The sequence below is a fragment of the Semicossyphus pulcher genome, unplaced genomic scaffold, assembly GCF_022749685.1.
Source record: "Semicossyphus pulcher isolate SPU_LCO1_2020_fin unplaced genomic scaffold, fSemPul1.0.p SCAF_7, whole genome shotgun sequence".
In the NCBI taxonomy this organism is placed as follows: domain Eukaryota; kingdom Metazoa; phylum Chordata; class Actinopteri; order Labriformes; family Labridae; genus Semicossyphus; species Semicossyphus pulcher.
In genome coordinates, this window is record NW_027211748.1 from 11,173,226 (window position 1) to 11,200,593 (window position 27,368).

General features: G+C 47.8%; 1 protein-coding gene across 1 annotated transcript; it reads right to left on the bottom strand.

The window, feature by feature from the left end:
• Window positions 1-298: 298 nt before the first annotated feature.
• ptch2 (patched 2) lies at window positions 299-27,266 on the bottom strand. The gene is made up of 23 exons (XM_069684444.1): window positions 26,780-27,266; window positions 25,119-25,311; window positions 16,616-16,805; window positions 16,461-16,530; window positions 16,280-16,371; window positions 14,045-14,153; window positions 13,867-13,953; window positions 13,650-13,771; window positions 12,700-12,847; window positions 11,563-11,694; window positions 11,325-11,480; window positions 11,129-11,221; window positions 10,921-11,046; window positions 9,639-10,026; window positions 9,016-9,540; window positions 8,409-8,551; window positions 8,086-8,266; window positions 7,720-8,000; window positions 6,320-6,457; window positions 5,731-5,873; window positions 2,576-2,981; window positions 1,906-2,470; window positions 299-1,777 (listed from the first exon to the last, which is right to left on the bottom strand). Exons 1-23 carry the CDS (start codon window positions 26,924-26,926, stop codon window positions 1,743-1,745), a joined length of 4,470 nt encoding a protein of 1,489 aa, XP_069540545.1. The 5' UTR covers window positions 26,927-27,266; the 3' UTR covers window positions 299-1,742.
• Between the last annotated feature and the right edge of the window lie 102 nt (window positions 27,267-27,368).

Here is a 27,368-nt window from a genome sequence, read left to right on the forward strand (position 1 = left end):
CCCCTCCCTCCCTCCCACAAACCTCCCCTCCCCTCCCCTCCCCTCCCCCCATCCCAGAATGCAAACAAAACAAAACAAAAACCAACTCGGCAACAAATAGATATATTTATATATAATATATATTCACTCTTTAAAAATAGAACTTCAGTCTAGATACTAACATCTGTACAAACTACAAAAATAAAATTTTAATATAAATAATTTATATGGCATGACATTAACAATTTTTTTGAAATAAACTACAAACCAATGCAGGAGCCCCTCCCCCCTCGACCCCCCCCCTCCCTTTTTAACTCCTCACCACTGTTTGACAACACCTGCCGGCTGTCTACGGTCAGATCAAACTGTAAATGGTGCTTTTCCGCATAATTATTCACAACTGCACAGTAGCTACTTAACATTTCTTTCATATTTACAAAAGAAACCAAAGCTGCCACTTTGAACAAAAAAAATAGATCCGCAAGTTTTTCCCTGCAATTTAACCTGGCAGTGATGAGACCAATACTGAACAACAACGGAAACTTTGTAAAGCAAATGACATGAAAACACTAAGAAAGGAAAGGAAACATGACGAGGCATCAATGAGGTTTGTATTAGCGAGAAGAGCGAGAAACTAGAAAGTGATTCAGAGCAGGTTGAAGCATCATAAAGACTGACATGATGTAATGTTTGCACAGGGCCGCAGCAGCATGAACGTGCTGCAACCCGAAAGCAGCCAGCAAAGAAAACAAGAAGAAAAAAGTACTCATAATAAAATATAATAAAATCGCTCCCTTTGCATTGGATTTTATAATTCCCTTTCAAAATAAAACAAGACGGTGAACGACGCTGCCGTCAAACGCAACGTGACAAACGTGAAGTTCACCCTCTGTAGAGCTTACAAAAACTGCAGAGGAAAAAAACCGATCACAGCTCCTTCAAGTAGTTTCAAACTGCAGAGGACATCGGGACAAAGATGTAACATGACATATGATTTAGGTGGACAAACATCCGTCTGTTACTGCTTTTTGACAAACAGGTCTTCACACCAAAGCGAGAACTTAATACTGAGACTCTGAGAGTAAAGGACGGGGACGACTTGAAGGCACAACGGTTACTACTGTTAACAACACAGCGTCTGCTGTGTAATCTCTGCTTGTTTACAGTGCACACTGAGACAGAGAACGTGTGTTAAATGCAGGATATCACAGCACAAAACTGCGCACAGAGTCACTAACTTAAACCAGAGGGGGAAGAGGGGGGTACTGCATTTCTTTAAGGCAAATCACTTAAAATTATTTTGAAGTGTAGCAGCAAATAAAAACAAAAATACAAATAGAAACCAAACACTGACACGTCTGTTCAATAGCCTAATATCTTAATAACATCTCACTTTTTCTGGACACTTTGTACATATAGGACATTTCTTATTCTATACACTGTGAGGGTGAAAACATCAACGGCCTCACGAGAACAAATAATCTTTTACATCTGAACTTTTACACAAGAGTATACCCAAGTTATACAGTACTCTTTTAAATAGCTTCCTTCTGTTTTAGTATTAAAATATATACTCATAGATTTATATAATTCTTAAAAAGTCTGTTTTTTTTCTCTTAAAATGTCCTTGAAATAAATCCTCTCCTTTTTGTGTGAAGTCTATGTACAGTCGAGAGTTCAAGACGCGATGTGTCGCCTTGTTGGGCGTCAAGGTGCTCTGGGAGGCGGCCAGAGTCTGGCAGCGAGAAGGCAGGGGAGAGAGTCTAGCAATCTTTGGGTGCCTGGATCCTCAACCCACCTGCAGAGGGGAAACAGAGGAGAGAGAACAAGGGTTAGACGTCGCTAAACAGAATGAATTCAAAGTTGAAATGTCAGCTTTAAATATGCATATTCAGAAGACGACGCGTCACTGATTTGCTAACTCACCTTGTGTCTTGCCGATCTGATGCTCCGCCTGGCTCTGCGTTGCTTCCAGGTCCTGGAGCTCTAAAGAGTCTCTCTTACATGAAGAAAAGTTTGTTTTGTCACCACAAGTCCTCTTAGCAGCCTCGAAACAGTCCAACTCGCTGTCTGTGTCAAAACCTTCATGCATGTAGCCTTGGTAAGCCGCCCCCGGCAAGGTCGGATGCACGGCCACCGTCACAGAGGCTGTGGCCGTTACCATAGTAACAGGCCCCCCAGTGGAGCCCTGTTGCATCGGCAGGGCGGAGCTGCTATTGCTAAAGCTCGGCCCTTTAGTCCTGTTTGGCTGAGGCCCTCTGCCGGGCTGCCTGGGCCCGCTTTGACAAGTCCTCCCAGGGAAGTGGGCTCTGTCGCTGGGTAAGTGTTGGGGTCCCTGGAGCCTCTGGGGGCCCTGCTGCGACTCCCGCTTGTTTCCATCCCAGCAGGTGAGCTGGGAGCCGAGAGGTGACTGTGCGACGTGGGAAGATTCATTTAGCGGCTCTATCCTTCCGCCAGTGCCTGCTGCATTTTCTCTGAAAGGCTTCACCACCTACAAGAAATAAAACATCTTGATTTACTTTCAGAAGAACACATGACATTAAAAAACACCTGAACGTACAGGTTTGGATCTCCTCTGTGTTTGTGTGCAGCGTACCGTTAGCTTAGGGAAGCTGGGGTTCTTGCTGGCTTCCAGCAGGATGTGAGACGTCGGAGGAGGAACGTTGGTGTGCGGGGCGATGTAAGCGCTCCGATCACAGTATTTATAATCCTCCTCCCCGATCCCTGACGTGGTAGTCACCTCTGAGTAATACTCAGAGTCTGACGACTCTGAAAAGGCCTGTTGGCGAGTTGAGCGAGGGTTGTGGTGGCCCGTGTAGTAGCCGTGGTGGGTCATTGGAGGGGGCAGTGGGGGTTCGGGGGAAGGCGTGGGCAGGCGGCTGGCGCTGTCGACTGGAGTGATCTCGGCCGGAGGGCCCATCATGGAGAGGAGGACTGGCAGGAGGACTAAGCCGTTCAGCATCCCCAGAACTGTCAGAATGGCCAGCACAGCAAAGAAATACCTGCAGGGGGGAGAGATAAGGTGCGTTACTTTCATGCTGTCATCTTTTTTTTTCTTCCTGAAGCAATTAAGGAGTTCTCTTCTGGCTTTTTGCCTATATCAGCTGGATTGCAAACGGACAAATGCATTGGAAAGTGCATATTCATGTGCACAAACTCACAGCAACAGAGATGCAAAAAGCACTTCATCTTATATTCTTTAGTATCTTACAGTTTGAGGGATTTGGCAAAGGTTAGAGTGAAACTTTACACACAGTAGGCGATATTTTTCTTCTAATTTTGTCTCTTAATGTGACAAAATTCAGTAGCAAGACCACAGTGGCCTGATGTTTTATATGGACGGGAACACAGATGCGCGTGCACGGCTTCCAAACACACATAGTTGGCACACGAGGAAGGGAAGTAGCTCAGGGGAAGAAGTCAGGGAAAGCCCAGTGTTTGTGTATCAAAGGCAGGGGGGGCAAATCTGATTCCCTGCTCAGTCCAACTAAAACACGCTTTGATGCCTCCACTGCTGCAGCTACAAGACTTTTCTCTCGCTCTGTTTTCACCCACACTGTGTGCGTGTTTTTTTTTTTATGTGTGTGTGTGTGTGTGTGTGTGTGCATCTCAGCGGAGCTCCGGGGAGGCCAGGGGTGGAGGCAGGCCACAAGAAAGAGCTCCACGAGAAAATTAGAGAGGACTCCACTTAAACACTAACAGAACGCAGAGAGAGAGAGAGACAGTGAGATGCTAACCACCAGCCAGACTGAAAGAGGACGGAGGAGAAAAAATTAAAGCTGGAATGAAGAAAAAAAAGGACACGGATAATAGCTGGAAACCTGCCTGTGACCTCTGAATGGACTGCTTCAATGACACTACTTCTCTTGACAAAAGGTCACTCTGAAGGGAAAAGTTCATGGCTTGCATGTCGGGTGTGATTTCACAACACTTATTTACACCCATTTCAGCCCCCCCGCTGTCTCTGGCATACTTCCCTTTCCCTCTTTAACCGCTGTCCTTGTTTTCTCCCTTTATCAGAAGCATGTCATCCTAACCAATTCTGACAAAACACTTCAGGGGGATATTTTCAATTTCTTGCCGTCTACTCATAACATGCCTCTCTTCAAGCCACACGCAGATATTTCATCTGCGGACTCTGGAATCATAAATAGGTCATCAGCGTTCGACTCCACTTTTCGAGCTTAATTCACGCTAAAACGAAACTTCTGTACGTGAAACGAAAGAAACGAGGGGAGAGTGAGACAGAGAGAGAGAGAGAGTGAGACGTCGGTGGGACCTCCAACAGTGTCTCACTGTTAGGAATTCTGTTGTTTATATAAACTGTAATCTTTTCCATTCGTTGTCAGGGCCTGGGGAGCAGTGTGTGCATGCGTGTGTGTGTGTGTGTGAGAAAGCTAAGTGTTTACATGTCTGTACATATGTGCATTTCTGCTTACGTGTGTGTCTATGTGCACGCACGCATGTGCATGCTACGTCAGAGTGTGTGTGTGTGTGAGAGGACTCTTAGCAGAGCTGAATTAGGCTCGCTGTTTATTCAGTGCATTACAAGGCCAGGAGATGTTTACAGCAGTATATTTATGCTACTCCCCGGCTAGCCAGCTCTGGCTTTTCCCCATTCACCCGACCACAGCTACAGCTACGGCTAAACAAGACCTCCAACAGAGATGCGAGTCCCCTCTGTCTTTCTTCCTCACCCCAGACTAATCATGTCTCTCAGAGAGAGAGAAACGAAGTAAAACAAGATGCTAAAAATGCTGATTTTCTTCAACCCACTCCTGCTTTTTTCCCTTATTTCAACATATTTACACCCCTTTATCTTCCCAATCCAGCACCAAATCTGCTCATCTGACATCCATCCACCCACCCACCAAGTCTTTTTATCCTCGCGAGGAAGCCACCCTCAAAGAACTTCTTCTCCTCTCTCTGCCCCTGTCTCTGTTTCTGCAGAAAAACTGCTCTTTTCATGTGATGGAGGCCTGCTGCAGTCTGTGAGCTCAAGGTTGTGGTTTCGGGTTTTGGGCCTGGACCACATTCGGGTTGAAAAACATCGAGCTATTCGCCTTTTTTTCCACCCTGACCATGAAACAGTGGTAGAAAACACGCACACGAATGCGCACAATTTACATGCACACACACACACGCATGAGTGGAGCGATGTCTGTTGGTGGGCTTCAGACCATCTGACGGCCTGACCAGTTCAAATTTAGCTCCGCTTTTTATTACGGCACCCAACATGGAGGGAGAGAATGCCAAACGGATGATAGGAATTTTTACAGATTCCCTCGTGTATGTGTGTGTGTGTGTGAGTGTGTGTGAGAGAGAGACACATCACTCAGTGGGTAGCAGAACACTTCCATGTTTACGAGCAGCTGCTACACACCCTTGATGTTTTCCCCATTTGTTGTGCTGTGAGGTTGGGGAGACGGATGTGTGTGTGCCCGGAGTGACAGAACCAGGTGCATATTTGTCACTCTGTGTGTGTCTGTGTGTGTGTGTGCGTAAATAGGGGTATAACATTTCCACCTGCATGCACCCCTGACCCCCCACAAAGCTTCTTTCTGTCCCCAAGTGAGGCTAGACAACTGGCTCCACACACACTCACGCTAATGGTGTCAAACCAAAACACTGCGTCTTCTGAAAGTAACAAATGGGCTGTGGAGGGTGCAGACACCACTTACATCTATACACACTCACACACACACACACACACACACACACACACACACACACACACACACAGCGTCTCACCTCATGATGAAGTCGAACTCGGAGCCTGCCAGCATGAGAACGCCCAGCAGAGTAGAAATCGCCCCGTCAACCACCGGGGCAAACATGTGCTCCAGAGCCACTGCCGAGCGCTTGTTCCTGTTGCCAATCGCTGTCAGGAAGCCCTGCGGCAGAGCGGAGGGGGAGAAATGAGTTGGAAATCTTGCCGATCACACAGAACTTGCGCTTGTGGCTCGGCTTGGCACGCACCGGAATTCCTGCATTTGGTTTTGTTGGGGATCACTGCGCTACACAAGCTTCCTAGTAAATCTTTAATCACGCTTATTTCACCTTTTAACGCTTTCCATGTCAGGAATTAGACGCCCCAGGGGTCTTTACTTTGTGCTGATTTTTAAAACAACTTAAAGCAGCTTATTGCTTGTATAAAATAATATTTCTGGTTTAATGTAATTCCTCTCTTTTGTAGGCAAACACACATAAAAGTAGCCGTACACTCAGAGGGTATTTAACATTTGGAACACGGAGTCAGGTTTCAAGTGAAGTAGGTGTTTAATATCAGGAGCTCTAACAGTTAATCCATGTGTGGGCGCTGCCGCGAGTGTAGACTTACCAGTGCTATGTGAACTGTGAACTCCACCCCGATGCCCACGGAGGCGATCAGGATGACCACGGGGATGGCGCTCAGCTTGATTCCAATCAGACCCATGATGCCGAACAGCTCCACCGTCATCATGGCCAAGATGAACACCTGAGAGGAAGACACGGAGAGGAGAGATGTTACAAAAAAGCGATAAAAGTGTTTGTCCTTCGTGCCTCTTCACCTCACGCTCACACGATCTTAACCGCATGGCATCAAATTACCCACCCTGAGGCTAATACCTCCCTCTTCCCTCCCCCCCTCCTCTTCCTTCCACAAGGTGGGAGAAATGATTGACACTCGCCTGAGACAAGAGTCCGCGCACCATATTCCTATACATCTGTCTTTATTTGTTTTTAACTGAGAGCGAGATTTTATTGTTTCCGATATTCAAATGTAACATCGTACTGATGCAGAGTTCCTGTACTGTAACCCGCATTACAAACAGCAACAACAGGTCTTAAAAAAACGAGGAGGAGAAAACGTTTCCCGGCCAAAAAGGAGCTTTTGATCTCAGCGGGGGCTCTGAGCCGGGGCACGGTTAAATTGGAAATGATAAAAGCCGTTTTACTGCTCGACCACATACAGGCCGGCTGAAACCTTCAGAGGCGGGCTGATGCTTGGAAACCGTACATGCATGTACTCTCTCCCTCTCCCTCTCTGTCTGAGGAGATTGTGTTGTGTTGCTGTCTCAATCAGTGCTGCTTAAATTAAACACATTCCAACTGAAACTGGCACTGTTGTTACGCTACACTCCAGCCCCCCCAACGGCGGAGGATATGTGGATTTGTGTATTTGTGTGTGAGTTTGGGGGGCCCTTAAGGAGCGGCGGTCCCACCAGCTTGTGTGTGAAATGTTTTCCAACCACTGAACACTTAGACTGTCGCTTTCTCTCTCTCTTTCTCCCTCACACACACACACACACACACACACACACACACATATATATCCCTGATGGATGGGTTGAGCAGGCCAAGGTCGCAACTGGGCAGATCCGTCCTGTCCCCAAGTCTCTCCCTCTCCCCCTGACAAAAGCAGAGAGGGAGTTGGAGGTAGAGGCTTCAGGAGGGCAAAGCCTTTCTTGCTCCTTTGCATTTCCTTTTCTAAGGCCGGCCCAGCCTACATTAGAATGACAAAGGTCCCCGTGTGTGTGTGTGTGTGTGTGTGTGTGTGTGTGCGCAGTGGCGCTCCGCAGAGAAAAAGGGGCCCCCCTAGACAGCGTTATTGAGCTGTGCTGAGAAGGGTGAGAAGAAAGTGAGAGGAGGAAGAGAGGGAGGAAGGAAGGGGCTAATGATGTTGTTGAGGTAGCATGAGGTAGAAAATGTAAGGCAAAGGTGGAGAGGAGGATGAAGGATGGGTGATTGATTGCTTACAATGATGCCGGCAGTCCAGGGGTTGAGCAGCAGAATCGCACACACCAGGAAGGTGCAGGCCAGAACCACGCTGATGGCCAGCAGGAACCAGTGTCTGAGGCCGATGTACTGCTCCCAGAACAGGAAGGGGTATCCGTTGGGGTAGTTGAACACGCCCTTGCGGCTGAACTCGTCGCAGATCGCCCGCACGCTCTCGATAGCTTCAACAAAGTCGCTTGCCTGGCGAAGGCCGTTCAGGTAGAAGGGGAACTGCGCAAACTCCAGAGGCTCTGCAGCTGGGACTGAAGGAGGGGAGGAGAAATTAAATTTAGGATCTGTTGGTGACGCTTTCAAGCAGCCAAAATAATAAGCACAAGTTTAACTTACTGCGCAGATTCTCCCCTGTGGTGTCGTACTTGTCGTGAATCCACTCTCGAGGATGCGGGTAGAAGTTAGCCTGGGAGGCAGCGTAGCCCAGAGGATCGTTACTGACCCACACAGTCAGGTAAATGTAAAACACCTCCGCGGGAATCAAACCCTCTGCGTCCACCAGGCGGCGAGATGTCAGCTAGAGAGACATCATTCAAAAAGGTTAGATACAAAAGCCAAAAGACAGCCGGTTATGCACTTGTCTAAAATGCCACACACAGTGAGAAAAGACTGACAGGTGGATTGTGTTGTAAAGCACGTCTCGTAGCAGCTGGACGTACCTGGCTGTAGTTGAAAGGCTCTTTCTTGGAGCCGGTCTGGATGAGGAGCTTGTACGCCAGAGCTCCATCCTCTGTGCCGTTACGATAGCTGTCAGAAGTAATCCTGCCGGCCTGCCAGTCAGCATCAAAGGCAGCCTGGAGACCTGCGTGTGAGGATTATTGTGGCTGTCATTTATAGATATTATGTCATAAAATTATAGGAGTGTAAAAGTTTCCTCTGTGTTTTTTAAGCTGGCTCTGATTGACCTGTTAGCTATCACTTCCTCCTGACTGCACCTCTGACATGTCGTAGCCTCAGGACACACACACACACACATACACACACTAACGCACACATGCAAAGATAACCTATGACCCCATCCCAGTTCCTGCACCACCCCTGAGCCCAGGTGGATGAGGGGGAAAAAGAATGACTGAACTTTTACTCACCCTTTGCAAATTCTCACCCCCACTAACACACACACACACACACGCTCCCGTCCTCACACCTGAAAAAACCTGCTGCACACTCTCCCCGATTCTGACATCATCATCAGAGACCCTCACAGAGAGTTACTTATAACCTGACTCACTCAACATAATAACACCACTGAGCTTGATTTCGTACCTCTGAGCCAGTCCTGGAAGTAGTGCAGCCACATGCGGGGGAGTTTGCCGTCGCTGTCTCGGACCACGTACTTCACTGAGTTGAAGGCGTTGTGCAGCTGAATCAGCAGCCTCTGCGAGCGCGCGTAATCGAACCCGTCCATGGTCACCAGGTACATGTTGTAGAAGGAGAAATACTTGAACTGGGCGTCGATGAAATCGTACTCCTTGGTGTCGCGTGGCACGATGTCGGTCAGGTAGAGGCCGTCGTGCACCATGGTGGTCCCGTACAGGCTGAGGCCCAGGAGGCCGAGGAAGAACACCACCACGATGGCTTTGCTGTTGGGCTTGAGGAGCAGGGGGGCGTATTTTTCCCTGGCGAAGCTGGACAGGTTCCAGTGCAGGAAAGGGAGCGGGACGCACTTCTTTCCCGATTTGGAGTCCTCCACCTGGGCGAGGAGGTCGCGCGTGGAGCTGGAGGTCGGGGTGAAGAGCTGGGAGCCATAGGGGTCGGGCACAGAGGTGGTGGGGGGAGAAGGTGTGATAGCTGAGGAGAGAAAAGACACGCAGAAAATTAGTGTTGATTAACCTTTATATTAACAGGAATATTCCTATTGAAATACACTTTTTACAAGATTCACGTACCTTGTGGCTGTGAAGTCGGGCAGAGGATGATGGATGTCGGGCTGGTGGAGATCTGCGACGTAGGAGGCAGGATGGTGACGATATGCTGACCCGCGGCGTCACACTGCGTGAACGCCTGCACCGTGGTCGTGATCTGCGTGCTGGTGGTGATCGTCGACCCTCCCGTGTACTGGTGCGTGTGCGCAGTTGCCGTCGTGGGCGTGTGCGGCTGCTCTCCGGCGTCCGACAGCTCGTGCGGAGACAGTTGGATGACGCGGTCGGAGCAGGGGCTGTACAGGCAGCAGAGGACGTCCAAGCGCTTGTCCTCGCGCCGGTGGAGGTCCAGGCTGAGGATGGCGGGGAAGATGAGCAGCACCATGGCGAAGTTGAACACGACCACAATGGCCGCCTGGGGAGAGGAATACAGAGAGGGAAACAAAGTGAGAAAAAACAGGGAACATTATGTGAAATTACAGACACCGTGCTCCAGCTGGGACGAGTCAGGGATGCTTTTTTTTTTTCGTCTTGCGTCTGAGACCACAGCCCAGAAAGCAGAGAAAAGCCTTACTCTAAATCAGCAGCCAGGAGTACTGAGCGAGCCAGAGAGAGAGAGAGAGAGCGAGAGAGAGAGAGAGAGAGAGCGAGAGAGAGAGAGAGGGAGAGAGAGAGAGAGAGAGCGAGAGAGAGAGAGAGGGAGAGAGAGAGAGAGAGAGAGAGAGAGAGAAGAACGCCAAAATAAAAGAACTACAAGAAAGAAAAAAGGAGCAGGGAGGGAAAATATATATGTTGCGAGTCTGAGCAAAACCATCACCCTTCACTCACCCCATTCCCCGAAGCTGACATTCTAACTGGCTGTGGTTTCCACTCTGTGTACGTCTAACGTGTGTGTATTTGTGTGTGTGCTTGTGCGTTTCAGACCACCCACAGTTAGTCACAGATCAGAGCAAACCGCCTTGACGGGCCAGTGATATACTGATCCACTCCTCCCTCCCTCTCCCTCGCTCTCTCTCTCTCTCCGTCTGTTTATCACTCTCTTTGCTCTGATTATTCCACATTACACACATTTATGCACATATACACACGCAGGGGCACGCACATGCAGAAAAAAAAGTTGGCCCTGTAGGTGCAGCGTCAATAAAACGACCAACAAAAGGCTCTCCTTCGCTCTGAATAAGTGTCACCTCTTTTAAGTTATCCCTTTCATTTTCAAAGGAGCCTCGGGCCTCTCGGTGTGCGATTGTGTACATGTGTTTATGTCTCTGCGCATGCGGGGGGAGTGTGTGTGCGTAAAAGAAAAACATACCTGCAAGGAGAAAGCTCGCAAGGCAGGGATGGGTACGAGAGCGGCCATGAAGAAGGCAATCATGTTGTTGATGGAAGTCAGAGCCACGCTGGTGCCGGTGCGGCGCAAGCAGTCTCCTGTCCGCTCCTTTAAGACAAAAACAGAGAGTTAGGAGGAGAGAAGACGAGGAGGAGGAGAAAGGGAGAGGAAAGGAGTATTTTAAAGGTACCTTAAAGGGGATGTTACTCGCAGCCTCGGTGAAGGAGTGAGCCAACAGAAACATGTCATCCACACCGATCCCGAGTGCCAGGAAGGGGAGCACCTGTGATGGGAAAGAGTCGTTAAAGTGTGCGGGGGTTTCAATTAAAAAAACGTGTTTTTAGTCATGTGACAGTCATATGTTTGTAGCTTCCTTTGTGTTGTACCTGTGTGGTTGCAGCGTTGAAGGACAGGCCGAGCAGGGAGCAGAGACCCAACCCTGCAGCCACTGACAGAGCCACTAGCAGCACCCCGGCCAGCCCCACTGCGCCCTGGGACTTGGCACAGTCCCACCTCAGCATGGTCACACAGGCGTAAGCAAGCTAGAGAGGAAACATCCACGTTAAATATCTTTCGGGACCTTATCGGGCGTGAGTTTAAACTTTAATCTATTGTTATGCTCACCATGAGGAGGTATCCTCCGGCCACCCTGATGACGCTGACATCAGAGAAGGACTTCATGATGTCATTGAGGGTGGTGGTGGAGAAAGCATGGATGGACTGGGTGGAGTTATCAGGGATACTCTGGTGGACCACCTGAAGGATGAAAATACAACATAATATATGTTAATTACATATTTAAGGCAAAAACAAGATGCTAGTGAACGCTAAGGAACACATGCGCAGCCTCTCCTCCTGTTCCAGTCTTTAGAGCCCTCTGAAAAAACCCCCCCGTCCCTTTGAAATGTGCGTGTGTGTGAAAGTGAGTATGAATGTGTGTGTGTGTTTTTACATGTGCTAGCATGTGTGTGAGTGCGTGTGTACGTATGACAACTGAGGAGTAATGAGCACAGATGCCAGAGGTTGTGAGGTCAAAGGTGAAAGGGATGGGATCGCATGGCCTGGAAGGCGGCCGCCTCTCCTCTCTGTGCCGTGAACGGACCAAAGCTCCACAAACCAGGTTACCTGCTCGCATTTAGTCTTCATTTGCATCCTTAAATATTCAGTTTCTGTTCTTTAATTAGTAAAGAGGAAGTGCTGCGTCTCGGTGAGGTAACATTTGAGTTTTTTCCCCCTCCTCCCCTACACGCATGTCCCCTCTCTCCTCCCCTCCCTCTCTCCTTACCCTCAGCGTGGTGGGTGTCAGCTATCACAGCAACAGCTTGTTCCTATAACTAGGGCTCTGACAGAGAGGGATGGTTGGCCTACCACACACACACACACACACACACACACACACAGATGCAAACACACACACCTACTGCCCTGGTGTGCCCTGTGATTCGCTTTACAAGGGAGCTGAAGACTGATGGAATTCAGACACGGCAGAAAAAGTGCCATGCAGTGTGTGTGTGTGTGTGTGTGTGTGTGTGTGTGTGTGTGTGTGTGTGTGTGTGTGTGTGTGTGTACCAAAGAAAAACAAAACCACATAGGGAAAAGGAAATGCCTCCTCGTTTTTCCTCATCGTCCTCCTCCTTCTAGGTGGCCACAATGAGAACTTTCCTTTTCTCCGGCTTTATGTGTGTATGTGTTTTATTTGTGTGTGTGTAAGTGAGCTTTTCAATGTACATAAAATGTGTACGTGTGTGTGTGTGTCCGTACCTCTACAAACTTCCTCTGCCAGGACTCCAGGATGGCGGTGGCCTTGTCCTCGTTCCAGTTGATGTCGTGGATCTCGTAGTCGTCTTTAAAGTGCTCGTACAGCTGCTTGGGACTCATCAACAGGAACATGGTTTGGAGAGCCTCCGCGCTGCAAAAACACACACACCAGAGATGTGAGTCAAACGTGGTTTATTGTTGTGTACACAGAAAACCATCCAGTCAGACTGTTACAGGAACAGGCCTTTCTGTGAACGGCTAAAGGCAGGTGTCATTTCTTCTAGGATTTGTCTGCCTGCCCGTCTGTCTGCCTGCCAGTGTAAACAGCTCAAAGCAGGTGTTATCTAGTCGGCCTGTCTGCTGGCCTCTCGTCTGTGATCCCGAATGTCTCCAGGTTTTCTTGGCAGAGTCACAGCGAGCGGCGAGGCTGAGCGAAATGTGAAAGAAATGATCATAAATCACATGTGAGAGTAAGTGTGGCTCGTGCAGGTGGGACGGGAATCCTCTTTCATTCACGGCTCTGCTGGATCTGCTCCATGATGTCACTCTATGTGTATCGGCCATGCTTTAAACAAACAGCTAAAGTTAACGGGAAAACTAAAAACTCTGCAGAAAGTCTTACTAAAGGCCTTCTTCTATGTCTTCTTCTTCTTTGGTCCCTTACACAACAAATGTGTAACTCAGCGGGGGGGCTTTATGTGTCCGTCAATCATCTTTAATTGGCCTATCCCGGACAAGGGTCATGCAGGAAACCGATCCCTCCCAGGAATGAGGCATTCCTAGCATGAGTCTGCCGGGTTATTAGGGTTACACAGACTCCACAAGCGGCTCTTACACACACACACACACACACACACACACCTCTTTACTGTAACGTCCAATAAGAAAAGAGCAAACAGGCCTATAAACTGCTGCGTCTGATCTTCCTTTACATGTCTTTAATAAACACACACCTCAGCAGAGCATCCTGGCTGCTCTTGACCCGTCCTCCCAGGATCAGCTCCTCCTGCCAGTGCATGAACTTCCTGCTGAAACCATGGCAACCACCCTGAAGACGCCCGGCAATGTCAGGACTCTGAATGGATGAGAAGCAGACGGAAAAAGTTGTTAGTTTTTATGTGTCGTTTTAAGAACTACTTTCATCTTTCTACAGGTGAAACGTTAGCTCACCTCTCCTTGCTCCTTGTTGGGGGCGCTGAGGGGGCAGTCAGGGTCTGAGGGGTCTAAACATGGTCTGTTCATGTAGGCATGTCCCACCTGCACAATCAAACAAGGTAACAAAAGTGTAAGAGTGTGGAAAACAAATGCAACAAGAGGAATGATGAACGAGTAAGTCTGTGTGTCCCACCTGTGCTTTGTCCAACATCTCCCTAAATCCCTCCAGTGACGTGAACTGACTCAGCTCCTCCATCAGCTTGACTGGATCTAGATTCATCCACTGGATGTCAGGCATACCCCTGCAGAGCAAAGACACACTTACAATCAGCAACAACACAAACATAATCGACAATAACCTGAAGAAGAAACTGTAAAATAACTTTTATCACTTTGTGCCTGCGAGGTTTCCCAGCTTTGCATTCCTGCTAATCTTCACTGTGAGCAGAAAACTATGATTCTCTCTCTCGCTCTCTCTCTGGTTGAGCGCGGCTACGCAGGAGGCTAGCTGCAGATACAGGATAAAATAGCGTTTATTATCCTGTTTCACGCTGCCACAATGCCCGGGGAAAAGGCACGGTGGCTGCCTGCTCACTTCCATTCCTCAATGTCCTGCACTGAGTCATAACGATTACCTCTTCCTCCCAAACATCTTGATAAGGAGGGAGGGAGGGAAGGAGGCGGGGAGGGAAATAGGTGAGGGATGAGAGGAGAAGCAAGGGAGGAACTTTTACACTATTTATCGTGTGGCATTCACGGACCAAGGACGTCAACCTGAGCCTCACCTGTGCCACCAATCGACTTCTGCTTAAGGGACACTTCTGGCTTTCAGAGGCTCCTTGTTTTAGGGGCTGGGGTCAGATCATGCTTTTATGTGACGTTTGTTTTTAACTCTTACTTTCTATTCACAGAACATGAATATATGTTACATAACTGACAGGGTTTTCTTGTTTCGTGCAGATAGTGTTTAAGAAGGACATTTTCTGCACAGAAAGACGACAGACAGAAAGAGAGGGAAATAAAAGAATCCCAATCTCCCTCCAATGGCTCATGAAGAACGCTCCTCTCCTATTCCCACATACCAGGCTCCCTTTTGCTGCTGCTCGCAAAGACACACTCCTTTATCAGCTACTTTTTGCTTGACTGAACCGGGCCTGGGCCCTTTTGTTTTTTCATAGATTGCTGCTCTTTGTTCTCCCAAGTTTTTTCTCTCCCTCTCTCTCCCTCTCTTACCCAATCTGCCTCTCTCCCTCTCTCTCTCTCCCTCTTTTTCTTTTGCATTTAAAACTAGAGCTGAAGTGAAGCGGAAGCTGACTCTGGGTACGCAGGCCTCAGTGACCGCCGCGAGTTCCCTTCAGCCCCACATAAAAAAAAAAAAACAAGTTAAAAAACGACATTTGATAAACAACAACAGATGCCGAGCACTTTGTGCGATTTACAGGAACACTTGGAAGACGTGTGAATCATCAAAGACCCCCTTCTCTCTCCCTCTCTCTCTCTGCCGCTCTGCTTTCACACAGGCCAACTGGGAGACGCTAAAGATGGGAAACTTGTGTTTGTTTCTGTGTGTGCTGGCTTGTCATGCAACATACAGCTGTCAGCTCTCGACAGGAATATAAACAAATAAGTCGTTTGCAAAGAAACATCTGCTATGAGCTAAACTATCTTTTATAAAGCGAGGGCTCGATTGAAATATCACCTCTGACGACAGAAAAAGCCCTCTTTCAGTGACTCAATTTCTCAAGAGAACTTTGTCCCGAAAAAAGGAGGAAAAAAAAAACCTGAATCCGCAAATGCCCAAATACGCCCCGACTCCACTGTTAACCGTCTTGTAGCCTCTCTCTGTCTTTCTCGAGGGACTTGAGGCTTGAATACTGCCCATTTTATTTGTTGGACAACTCGGGAGCTGGGAGCCCGGGGCATTACCATGAGAATGCCGAGTGTTAGCCGTGAGCTGACAAAGCCGGCCCCCCCTCCCTCCCTCCTCCGGGGCCCCTGCACTGATGGACACTCACTCGTAAACTGAAAGAATGCTTACCATTGTCTGACCCAAAGGGCTCCCCTGCCACCACCACCACCACCGCCGCCGCCGCCTCCCCGTCCTCCGTTCTACCAACCCACCACCCAGTTTTCTCCAGCAGCCATCTCCTCTCTCTCTCTCTCTCTCCATCCCTCCCTCCTCCAGTCCCTCACTGGGCCCTAAAAGAACTCTATTACTGACCGCCGCTGTCAGTCACAGCACCTTCTGAAAGACCAACTGTATGTCTCCATCGAGCATGTGTTAAAAGTTACAGGGCCCTCCAAAAGCTGCAGTCAGCAACACAAGTTAGATGGAAGCAATGACAGCGGAGGGAGAGGGACGGCTTTCTAAGAAATGTTTTAAGACGCCAAAGAAAATTTAAGTTGAGTCAAATATTCCAGGACTTACGGTAAGTAGGCGGAGCCTCCTTGTAGTTTGGCCCCTTCCCAAAAACAGTCCAATGGGGTGATTATCATACAGGGGAAGAGCTTGTCAATCATCTGGGGTCAGGAAATAGAAAGCAGAATGATTAAACGTCTAAAATCAGGGTTACTAATGTGATTAAAAGTTTAATTTGTTGTGAACTTACCCTTTCAATCATGACGTTTTCTATAATGGGAACTCCTGATTTATAGCATATTTTATTAAGATCCCACGATCTGCAAGAGAGCAAACAATCGTTTAGTGACGAGCATGAACACTGAGAGAGTTTTCACACGACATGCGGACACGTGGTCCACTTACTTTCCGAACAGCGACACCTGCACCTTGCTGGCGGACAGGGCGGCTTCAATGTGAACCAGCAAAGCCTCCTGGGTAAGAATATTGGTGCCCTCTTCTTTGGGGGTCTGGATGAGCATCTGTGAGGTAAATACCGACTCTTCTCCCTGCTTCTCCTTGGTGTAACGGAGCTCCGTGCTCACCCGACTTCCAGCTTCAAAACACAGAAAAGATGACACATTAATACTGAAATCATGAAAAAGATCGATATACTTTCATACACATACACGCACATTTGGATCCTCTAACAAAGTGTGTATATATGCACACACTTACACAAGAACACACACATATATCGACCAACGCCCTTGGCCCTCGCCAGTGTTGGTTTTGAAGGAACTTCACACAAGCCAGCGTCTGGCCAAGAGAAATGAGTAATACAGCTTCTCATTGGCTCCCTCTGCAGAACAGATGTGCCCTGTTAGTTAGGAAAACCAGCCCTCTGATGCCCGCAAAAAAACCCCTCTGCCCCTCTGTTCAGGGCCGCAGATATCGATAAAGATATTTTGAATTGAAAAGTAATAGATTCTCGGTCCTTCAATACATTGTCCAGCTTTCAGGTCGTTTATTGGTGGTGAAAGACATCAAAGGACTCGCAGCTACAAGGAGATAAAGAAGGTAAATAGATTGATAGAGAGATAAATATGTATGGACATAAAAGAGAGAGAAAGAGGGTGAAAAAAAAGGAGAGAGAGAGAGAGAGAGAGAGAGAGAGAGAGAGAGGGAGCTATGTTGTGCTGTGCGGTAGACTCCAGCCCCCTAATTACAGGAGGTTGCCCTGAAAAGAGTTTGCCAGCCGGGGGGATCTGTGCCTGTGCCAAGTGGACATGAAACATGCCGCGCTGGATCACAGAGGGCCCGTCTGCCCCTCTCGCTGTCCCACTACATGACAACCCCGGAGAGGGAGAGAGAGAGGGAGGGAGGGGAGGGGAGAGAAGGGGGAAGTTTGGAAACTCCTTCTTAATTTCAACTCTCTTTTAATTCCTTCAGCTGCATCTACGTCTCCCATTTCCGCGTTAACCTCTGCAGCATCAGCCTCTGTCTCTCTCTCTCCCTCTTTCTGTCTGTCCTTCTTTCTCCCTATTTCTCCCTCTCGCTCCCTGCACCTCCCCCCCCTAGCCTGCAGCAGCCTCCTATAATTGATGGGGAGAAAAGAAAAAACAAACTATTCAGGCTAGGCCGCGAAAGTGTGAGATCAGGTTAGAACTGTGGGCCTCGGAGACGCAGTCCAATATTTCTAGGCTTCGCTTTCAAGGCTTTAATTACCTGCGCGGCGGCTTCAGAATATAAGGTCACCTGGTTTATTTTCAGTCTCTTTTTTTTTAAGTTTCTGGCTCTCAAAATTAAAAATGGGAGATGCTCTTATTTGCACATCTGGTCAGACGCACTTTTAAAGTTATGATATGCTTTTATTCTGAAGGAGCCACAACAAAACATGTAGAATAATTTCCTGCAGACTTTTGTAGACTTCTTATAAGCGCAGAGTTCTGGCTGTTTGATTGTAATTGACTTTTATTAAACAACTTTTAAGCTGTCATGTACATGCACTAAAAAATCTGTCTTGGTGTAAAAACGGTACTTCTTCCCGACACCCTCAATTTCCTCCCCGCACAGACATCCAATCAAAGAAAGGCTACTACAAAATGAAACCCTTTCCGTCCGCGGACCTCTTTGACATCTGTTAAACCTTTTTTGACATTTCGTATGTTAACCTCTGCAGCGTGGGGTTTTGATCCCAACAGGAACTGGGTGGCTCGGAGAGACTCTGGCTCTGTAATTACAGGCCTCCTGAAGTAAATTATAGCTATTTGTGTCTCGTTCCTCCCATCTGGACCACCCAGGCAGCAAGCCCTCGCTCTTCTCTCTCTTTCTCGCCTTCTCTCCTCAACCCCTGGTCCGGCCCCAACCACCCAACTCTGATCACCGCGACGGCTCGGCTAAGTTCAACCCGGCTCGCTCCACCACTCGGGGACCTCGTCCTTTTCTTCTCTTATCTCTTTCTTTCTATCTTCTGGCATCTCTTCTCCTCTTCCTCCCTCTCCTTTCTCCCTTTTCTACCTCTTTCTCTTCCTCTCTTCCTCTCTCTCTCTCACTCCCCCCTACCCTCTCCCTGCACTCAGCCTGCGCTCCTCGCAGCCTTAAAGAGACAGTTCCCGGAAATTTTCCCACCCTGGGAAGAAAGCGCCTTTGAGTGTGGATGTTGGGGTTTCAACACAACCAGCGGCTGCTTATTTTATTACACGAGCACTTTTGTAGCATGAAATATTAATCCGTGTTTGGCAACTTGATCAAATATGAGATGATGCGATCACAACTCCTTCTAAATTACATCCACAGCTCTGTCACTGGATGTTTTCGACAAACTCTACGTACATCTAACAGATTGTAGCAAACAAATCGACTCTGTTTGGTGAGACATGTGAATCCATTTACAAGCTTCACCACTTTAAACACTTTCACAACAGTTACAAAGTTGGGAAAGCAAATGAAAAATGTCTCAACAAGCGCTAACATGCGAGCATACAAGTATAAAGTCAGTACGAATGTGTGCGCTCATGTAACTCTGTGTTTTCAGTGCGTGTGGGTAGGCGGGTGTGTACACCGGTGTAAACACTGGACCCTGTCTCCACCAACCTCACTCATTTCCTCTCCACCTGACCCTTCCTTTCCCGAGCACCGAACACCCAGAATCCCCTCACTCAGTGAAAAATGTGCGGCTTCTCACATCTGGCCTCTGGGCCGGAGCGAGGCCACCTTTAAAGTGCTGTGTCTCAAATATATTCTATTCTTTCCTCGCCTATTCTGTCCTGGTGGCTTACAGGCCTAGTCCCGGTTCCAGGCCATGCTAGGTCAGACCAGGCCACCTTCAAAGTTCAGTGTGGTAGATTAGCTGGATTAGGGGGCCTCTGAAAGGCCCCACGCTGCTACGGAGGAAGAACCAAGGACGAGGAGGGCTGGAAGTGACATGTATGCTTTTACATGCTATGTTGTGCATTGGAGGTTACAGCATGGGAACATGAGGAGGAATAAACAGCACATTTCTACACAGAACCTCCCTGAAAAAAAAAGATTTAAGGTGGGAAAAGTTCTGACCAATAGAACAGCTTCCATATAAAAAGACAGAAAGGTATCCCTTGGCTGCCATCTTCCATCCATCATTTACTCTTTCTCTCTTTTCAGCAGAGGGCCTTTATTTCTTTTCATTTTCAGCACATGAGAAATCCATTCTCTGGGCCTGGCACAGAAACCCCTCCTTTGTCACACGTGGACCCTCCAGAATCAGGACTGTGCCCCGCTTTGGGCGCTCCTCCGCCCGGCCCTGCCCTATGGCGTTCCCTGGCCAGGGCACAGCCTAAAGCGGGCTGCCCCCGGCAGATGGGCCGTTCCTTCCATACAATCCTTCAGTCCGGCCTGAATGCAAACCCTTTTTGTCATTCAACCCTTCAATTTCTTTCAGATGTTTCCCAACAAACAGCGGAATAAAATAAAGAGGGAACGTTTTCTTTTTTTTTTTTTCACAACAAAGCAAATGGACCAAAACTTTCCCAGCCTGTAAAACAATGCCGGAGTCGGCTGTGGGAGGGTGAGGCCGGGGGCGAGACAGAGAAGCTGGCACTTTGCTATCTTACCTATAGAAATACAGTGTGTGTGTGTTTTTGTCTGCACTCGCACGCTGTATCTGTTCATTAATCGTCAAAGACAGCTGTATTATTTTAGGAGGAGAAAGTCTTAATTTATGTGTGAAAATGAGAAATTAAGTTGTAAGGTTTAAACGCTGCAGCTTCCACCGTCAAGTAAACAACCCCGGCCCTGACATCACGCCTTAAAACTGTATAAAACAGCGAAAACAACATGAAAAATCAGTTTCACTTACATTCTATTCAGATGTGCCAGTGGTGTTAGCCACCACACATAAATTTCCACCAGGGTTGGCATTTAGGCACTTTCTATTTCCATATGTATAGGCTTGCCTCTGCTAATTATGCTAATCATGGGCAGAGTTGGCCACTGTGAAAAATAGTCACATTAGACACTCCACTGACCGCTAATACTGCTTAATGTGTGGTTGAAACATACATTCATCCCCGCCTGAAAGGCAAAATTTTTCCACGTTGCTGGTCTCATTCAGAGCAGAAATGAATTTATTGAGCCCGAGAACCATTTCTTTTTTCCCTCCCAAGTACCAAGAAAATGTTCGGCCTCTCTCCGTCTCCCTCGCCCTTTACTTTTTATACTTCCACGCTGTAAAGACAGAGGCAAATGGTGCAAACTCCGAGGTGACTGGTGCCGCTTTATTCGCCGCCGACCAAAGACAAAGGTTGCTCTTCAAGCGAGGGAAGAAAGGGTGCTTCACTATATTGATTGAGTTTTCATTATCCTGTTTTCAGTTGCACTGCAGCCTTTCTCAGTGCTGCATTCAATGTCGCAAAGACTGACAGTCCAGTGCCTTTTTGTGTAGAAGCTTTGGCACCAAAATAAAAGTGTAAAATGATATCTTATATTCGCACCGTCTCTTTAATATCACATTTAATATCCACTGTCTGTGACGGAAACTTGTGTTTTAAAAAGCTTCTTTAAAACGACAGGTATGGAGCCGTCTGTGCGTTTCCTGTATCACATATGCCATGTGTCTGTCATATGTATCCATAGCTGCTCAATCTGTGTTTATTTGTTGGGGGGTGGTCTAAAGAGTGTGTGTGTGTGTGTGTGTGTTGAGGGGGGGATGCTGAAAAAGGGGATGGAATGAGGGAGAGTTGGATTGAAGGATGGCGGGAAGGGGGGTGAAGTAAACATTTAGAAGTGACCCAGGTTGACTCTGGTCTTGTTTGTTCTCTCTACCAGTGAGGTCCCGGGCCCTGAGCGCTGGGAGTTTATTTATCTAGCTGGGGCACCACCGCGCACTATTCACCTCCAATAATGCCTCATAGAGCTCCCTTTCTCTGTCTGAACTGGGCGGCTGTGTGCGCTCCGATGAATTATAGCATTTACCTGCTGTGCCGCGCTGAGGTTTGTTTAGAGAAACGGCTCCAAACACCAGAATGCCCACGTGTGCATTCAAACTCGTACCTGCTTTCTCTCATCCTGGCGCTCTTTCTTTACCTTTTAATCATATTAGCAAAAACACCTCGTCTGATTTCATTGCTATCTTGCTATGCTAACACCTAAGCCATGCTAAGGTGGCTGTGTATGGTTTCTACCTCCCTCTTTCCTCTCTCTCTCTCTCTCTCTACACGGCCTCTTTATGGGACATGTGGTGCGCCTGCTATCCGGATAGGCCCTTTCTCACTGCACTCATATTTGGACAGCTTGAGTCTGTGTACATGTCTGTCATGCCTCACCTAAACTCTGCCAAGAAGGATGAGTTTAGTTAATGTAAGTGTAAACACCGCCATTTTTTACATGGAGGCCACTTCTTTCCCAAACAAGCTTCCCAAGTGGGCCTTTGTGGAAGAAGAAGAATCAGGACGTATAGTTTGATACAAGACTTAAAGAGAGGATCCTAAACCACCTCTCACAGGCCGTCGTAGTAAAAGAAAGACTCACACTTGATGTTTGTTCAGGCAAAAAAAAAAGAAGTGTCGACGAGTTGTAAACCTTCCTCTCTGTTCCTGCCCCAACCCCCCGACGTTTCCTCTCATCCCTCTCTTCTTCCTGCACCTCTTTTTACGATCTCTCTCTCTCTTCTTTCTGCTTGTGGACAATACCGGCTGAGTCACACGTTTCCCAGCTCACACCGACTTTCACGCTCTCAAAGGTGGCCGTGTGAGGGGGAAACTTAACGTATGTTTACAGTATACAAGCTTTGGGTGGAATAAAATATGTGTGCATATACTGCCGGTTGTGTTTAGGTGTATAGACGCTGTGCTGCTCTCTCAGTGTGTGCGTAATTGGCGGTGTTTTGATGGGTGATGTCTGCCTCAGATTCTCTCAGTGACTGAGCAGTAAGCCACAAATAGTCCTTAATCCCCTTGTCAGACTAAACACCCTGATACTGTGGCTTTTATTCTCTGCAGCACAGGTGTGAGGACTGAAGGCACGATTAACCCTTTTTGCTTTCTGTCTGAGCGACCCTCGTGCAAACGCACAAGAATCCTTAAGGCAAAAATAGATGCAGGTACTCCTAGCACAAATGAACGTCTACGCAGACTCTGCTGCTGCTTCGCTGTTTTGGTCCTGCAGGAGGGAGGAAGCAATTAAAAAAAAGCCCTGGTGGCCTGACTTCACAGAGACAGGCAGACAGACAGGTAGAAATATAAACAGACGTACACAAAGCACAGGCAGACAGACGGGCACGCAGTCAGGAAATTCAGGCGGGCGGACAGACGGCTATAGGAAGGCTGAAGGTGGCAAACATGACAAGTGTGTGTGTTTGTGCGAGGGGGAAGCCTGTAGTATGAATATATGATGGGAAGCATATGCCCCCTCACACGTTCACGCACAGCTTACACCCTGTTGGCAGTGTTAACACATACGGTGTCAATTCACAGCTAGTTTATTCTGAGCTAATTAGGAAACACGTGAGGACGGTTTGTTTATGCTGCAATCTGGAGGAGCTGTTTCATTAGATTACTCGTCAAATAAGGAGGAATTTATAAACTGAATTTAAGACGTAAACACAGAATGTAGAGGGAACATGTTCGGGCCTTTATATAAAATCAGGTGTCTTTTATTTCTTCTTCTTCTGGCTTATGTACAAGAGTGTGTGTGTGTGTGTGTTCCTGTGTGTTTGTGTGTGTGTGTGTGAGGGAGAGACAGAGGGAGAACTAACCTCTCCTTGTTACCGAACCACTTTACTCTCCATTGAGGCCCTAGCAGCTTTGTCAATGGGCTATTGGTGGAAACAAGGCAGGCAGAAACTTTAGAAACATGGCCACGGCCTCTTAAAGGCACAGCATTCCTTTTGAGCCCCCCCAAACCCGTTCAACTCTCTCAATCCCACAGCAAAACAACTGGCACACAAACATCTAAACATCTCCTTTAAGAGATGGATCCGCCAATTAGCTCCAGAGGTAATCCTGAAGCTTTTACACTAACCAGAATGAGAGCAAAAGAAAAAGGGACACTGTGGAAATTCAAATGCTTTTGTAGCAATATTCAGGCTTTTGCATCCTCGACTAAACCGTCCCCGAGATTTTGTTTAAACTGCGTCTCATACAGGATTTAAATTCCTGTGTAAGTGAAGCGCACAGCCTGCGAACGCTTCTCCCGACACCAGCAGTGTGTGTGATTTCTCCGACACCTCGGCGCACAGCTCCTGTGGGAGCCGCCTGTCCCCCCCGTCCTCTGTGTGACATGGTGGGCTTAAAAAACCCCATAGAGTCTGTTTATATTCACCAACTGCTGTAGCGCTTTTAGAGTGTGCAAAACAGGTGGGTAAACTTCAGCTGCATTCACTTATATTTTCTCTTCTTGTGAGGAGGAGGAGGAGGGTGGAGGGAGGGAGGGGAGGGGGGGGGTTTCAGGGAGGTGGTGCCTGCTTGCCTGCCTGCCTGCTTGCCTCTTGTTGAATGGAATCCAAGAATAGTTAGGGACCACACAGGGAGCCGAGGGGGGGAGGGGTCAGAGCCCTCAAAGATGGCTAACCATTCACACAGTCCATCTGCTGTGGGGATCAGCCCCGGCACTGAAAGCCTGGGGGTTTAAAAGGAATTTGGCCAGTGTGAAAAACCAAATAAAGCTGCCTCTGCTGCTGAAAATGTACAGATAACCTAAATCTGAGAATGCACAGAGAGAGAGAGAGGGAGCGGTGTCGAATGTGAGGACGGTTTGAATCACAAACTCAGTCACGCCTAAAGGAAAGGATAGAGTGAGTGTGTGTGTGTGTGTGTGTGTGTGTGTGTGTGTGTGTGTGTGTGTGTGTGTGTGTGTGTGTGTGTGTGTGTGACTGAAGAGGGAGTGATAGTATTGTGGTGCAGCTGTGTCACATGTGTTTGGGTTTCCCAGGTAAAATTATCGAGACATGAACAGACATGAGCGAGCAACACCGAGCTTTGAGAAAACAGCATACAAAACAGTCCCATCCACGACAAACAAGAGGCAGAGCAACGATACGATAAGGAAGTTATAACTCGCTATCTGCCAGCTGTTTCTTTTACACAGAGTGAGAATAATCCAGTTTCATGTGGACACATTAAAAAACAACTTAAAACCTCCAACAAGTGCTCTTAACTCCCTCCTCTGATTTCAGACAGACAAGCAATCTGTCTCTGAACACCTAGTGCCCTCCCATGGCGCTGAGGTGACACTAACATGGCCACCCTGCATCCTCCACAACCGCCACTAATGTCAGTCAAACTCCAGTGGAATAAAAACAAGCTCATCTACACGTACGAACTTTACTCTCAGTTAAAAAGTCAGTAAATCCAGCCATCAATTTAAGACCCCGCAGAGCTCGATGAGAGCTTACCTGGAGCACAAGAGATAACAAACACAGCTCAAATGATAAACAGAGAAGTCTTGAACTCACCTTCCACCCATAGCTGTTCGATGTCCGTTTCGATGGCAGCCACCCGGAGTCCCACAGACAGAGCCCCGAACACTAAGAGTCCGATAAAGAGGACTTTCCCACAATGCCTCTGGATGTGGCAGCCCAGAGAGAACAGGAGGGCCTGGAACCTGGCCCGGATCCACAGAGGAGCTTTCTGACCTACCGCCTTCCCCTGGATTAAAGCAGGAGGGAGGGCGAGAAAAGGACAGTTAGATTATTACTATGTTAGCACACATGCATGAGACATCACAGCAACAACTGTCCAACAAGGCAGGTTTCACAGCTTGTGTCTTTATCTGTCTTATGTTGGAAGAATCCAGATGTAAAGCACAGGGACAGCTTACATCCAAACACATGCACCTACATTCAGAGAGAGGTGGAAAAGCTTTGTGTGGCATGATGACAAGTTGAGGTGCTAACAAGCTAAGCACAGTTTGATGTCAGTGCTGTCCTGTCAGAATAAAACGTCACGTCTATCACCTGATCTGAGCCCATAGGGTCTGCAATGACAGCCTGCATTTGACATGTTTTAATCTGCAAAGTCTGGGCAGAAAATTGGACAGTTGTTAAGCTTTAAGTCAAACTATTCCTGAGTAAACTTTAAGAAGAGAAAAAAGACAAACAACAGCTTCAAAGACAACATTTCTGTACATATAGAAAAAACAGTAACAGGGAAAATTCATGTAATAGTTGTAGTTTTAGAAAAACAACAACGCTTTCTTATCAAAAAGACACCTAAGAGGAACATATGTGTATTGAGAGTTAACTGCAAACTATTCAGGCAAGTAAAAGCCTTGTTTAGACACTTTTCCCTGACAGATCAAAACTGGGCAAATAGAGTTTCATCTTTTCCCTGTCGTACTCTTCATTTTCTAATTTCTAACACAAGTCCCGGGATCTCTATTGAGTCCTCGTGCTACACATGTCAGTGCAGCGGAAGACATTGCCCTGCTGTTGTGGTTTCCCTCAGCAGTGCTGAAACACGTCCAAGCATCCGGGCGGTCCAAAGATGCTTTGTCAGATCAAACTCAATCAGTGAATTCCTTTACAGGGACCCACCACATTTCCAAACAGACCCCGGGCCAGTGCGCTCTCCGCTGCCTGCACAAAGCCAAAAACACGCACAACACGGCGCGGAGATGGGAACAAACCCTCACTCACACACACTAGCTCACTATCTCACTCCCTCACTGTGGCTTTAACAACAAGAAATGAATGAGAGTCTGCTGTCCATTCAAACAAACAGGAGAGTTAACATGCTGCCAAATATGAAAACTAAGTTAAGTTGTTATCGCTTTATTCCTGAAGTGTCACACAAACTCTGACTTCTACAAGGTCTTATCCACGTAAACATTATCCGGAATGTTTCTTCAGCAACCTTAAATGATAACTTCTACACGTTTTTCTTCTTAAATAATCCACATTTTAACTGAGCTATTACTGCTTTCCCTGTCGACTCCCTCGGGGAAGCTCTGGTGGTCCCCGGACACCAGAATGGGAGCTACCCTACATTCCCACATGCGTCCTAAACTGACGCGACATATCGACTAAATCAAAACACTTTCCATTCATGTTAACCGACTGAATGAAAGCTGCCTTCATAGTAAATCCACACTACAAATATCCACACGTTGTATCACCTTTGAGATCTGTTTAAGTGCGAAAGCAGCGTGGCAGTAGCTGGGTCTCCGGAGGAGGTCTGGGTTCGCAGGCGGCTGGGAGCGCGTATAACTCGGGGGTAAATCTCCATAGACGCCGGACCCTGGGACCCCGCGATCCGAGGCCATAGTCCAAAGAGGGTGAACAACAGAGAGGCGACAGAGAATCGGTGCGAGTTCACTAAAAGCGACAATAATAATCCAACATAGAAGAGGAGCGCATCCAGCAGCGCCGGCGACAAGTTAGAGGAGCGGGTTCTAGTCTTCCGTGGAGCCAAACAAGTCTCGAAACTCCATCCCAACATTATGCGCCCAAATCCGTAAAGATCCTCCAGTCTTCATTCGTCCCGATAGTTTGTGAAACGACGTCTCAGAGAGGAGGAGTAGTAGTAGTTCTCGTAGTAGTAGTAGTAGTAGTAGTAGCCTGTGTCTGAGCCGTCCGTGTCAAGTCTAACTCCGGTCCCGTAGCGGTAACATTTGGAGAAGTTCGCCTCTCGGCAAATCCTGAAAAGGGAGGTTTGATGGAAAAGTGCTCCGGCTCCCATTGGCCAAGGAAGAGGCAAATTACTTT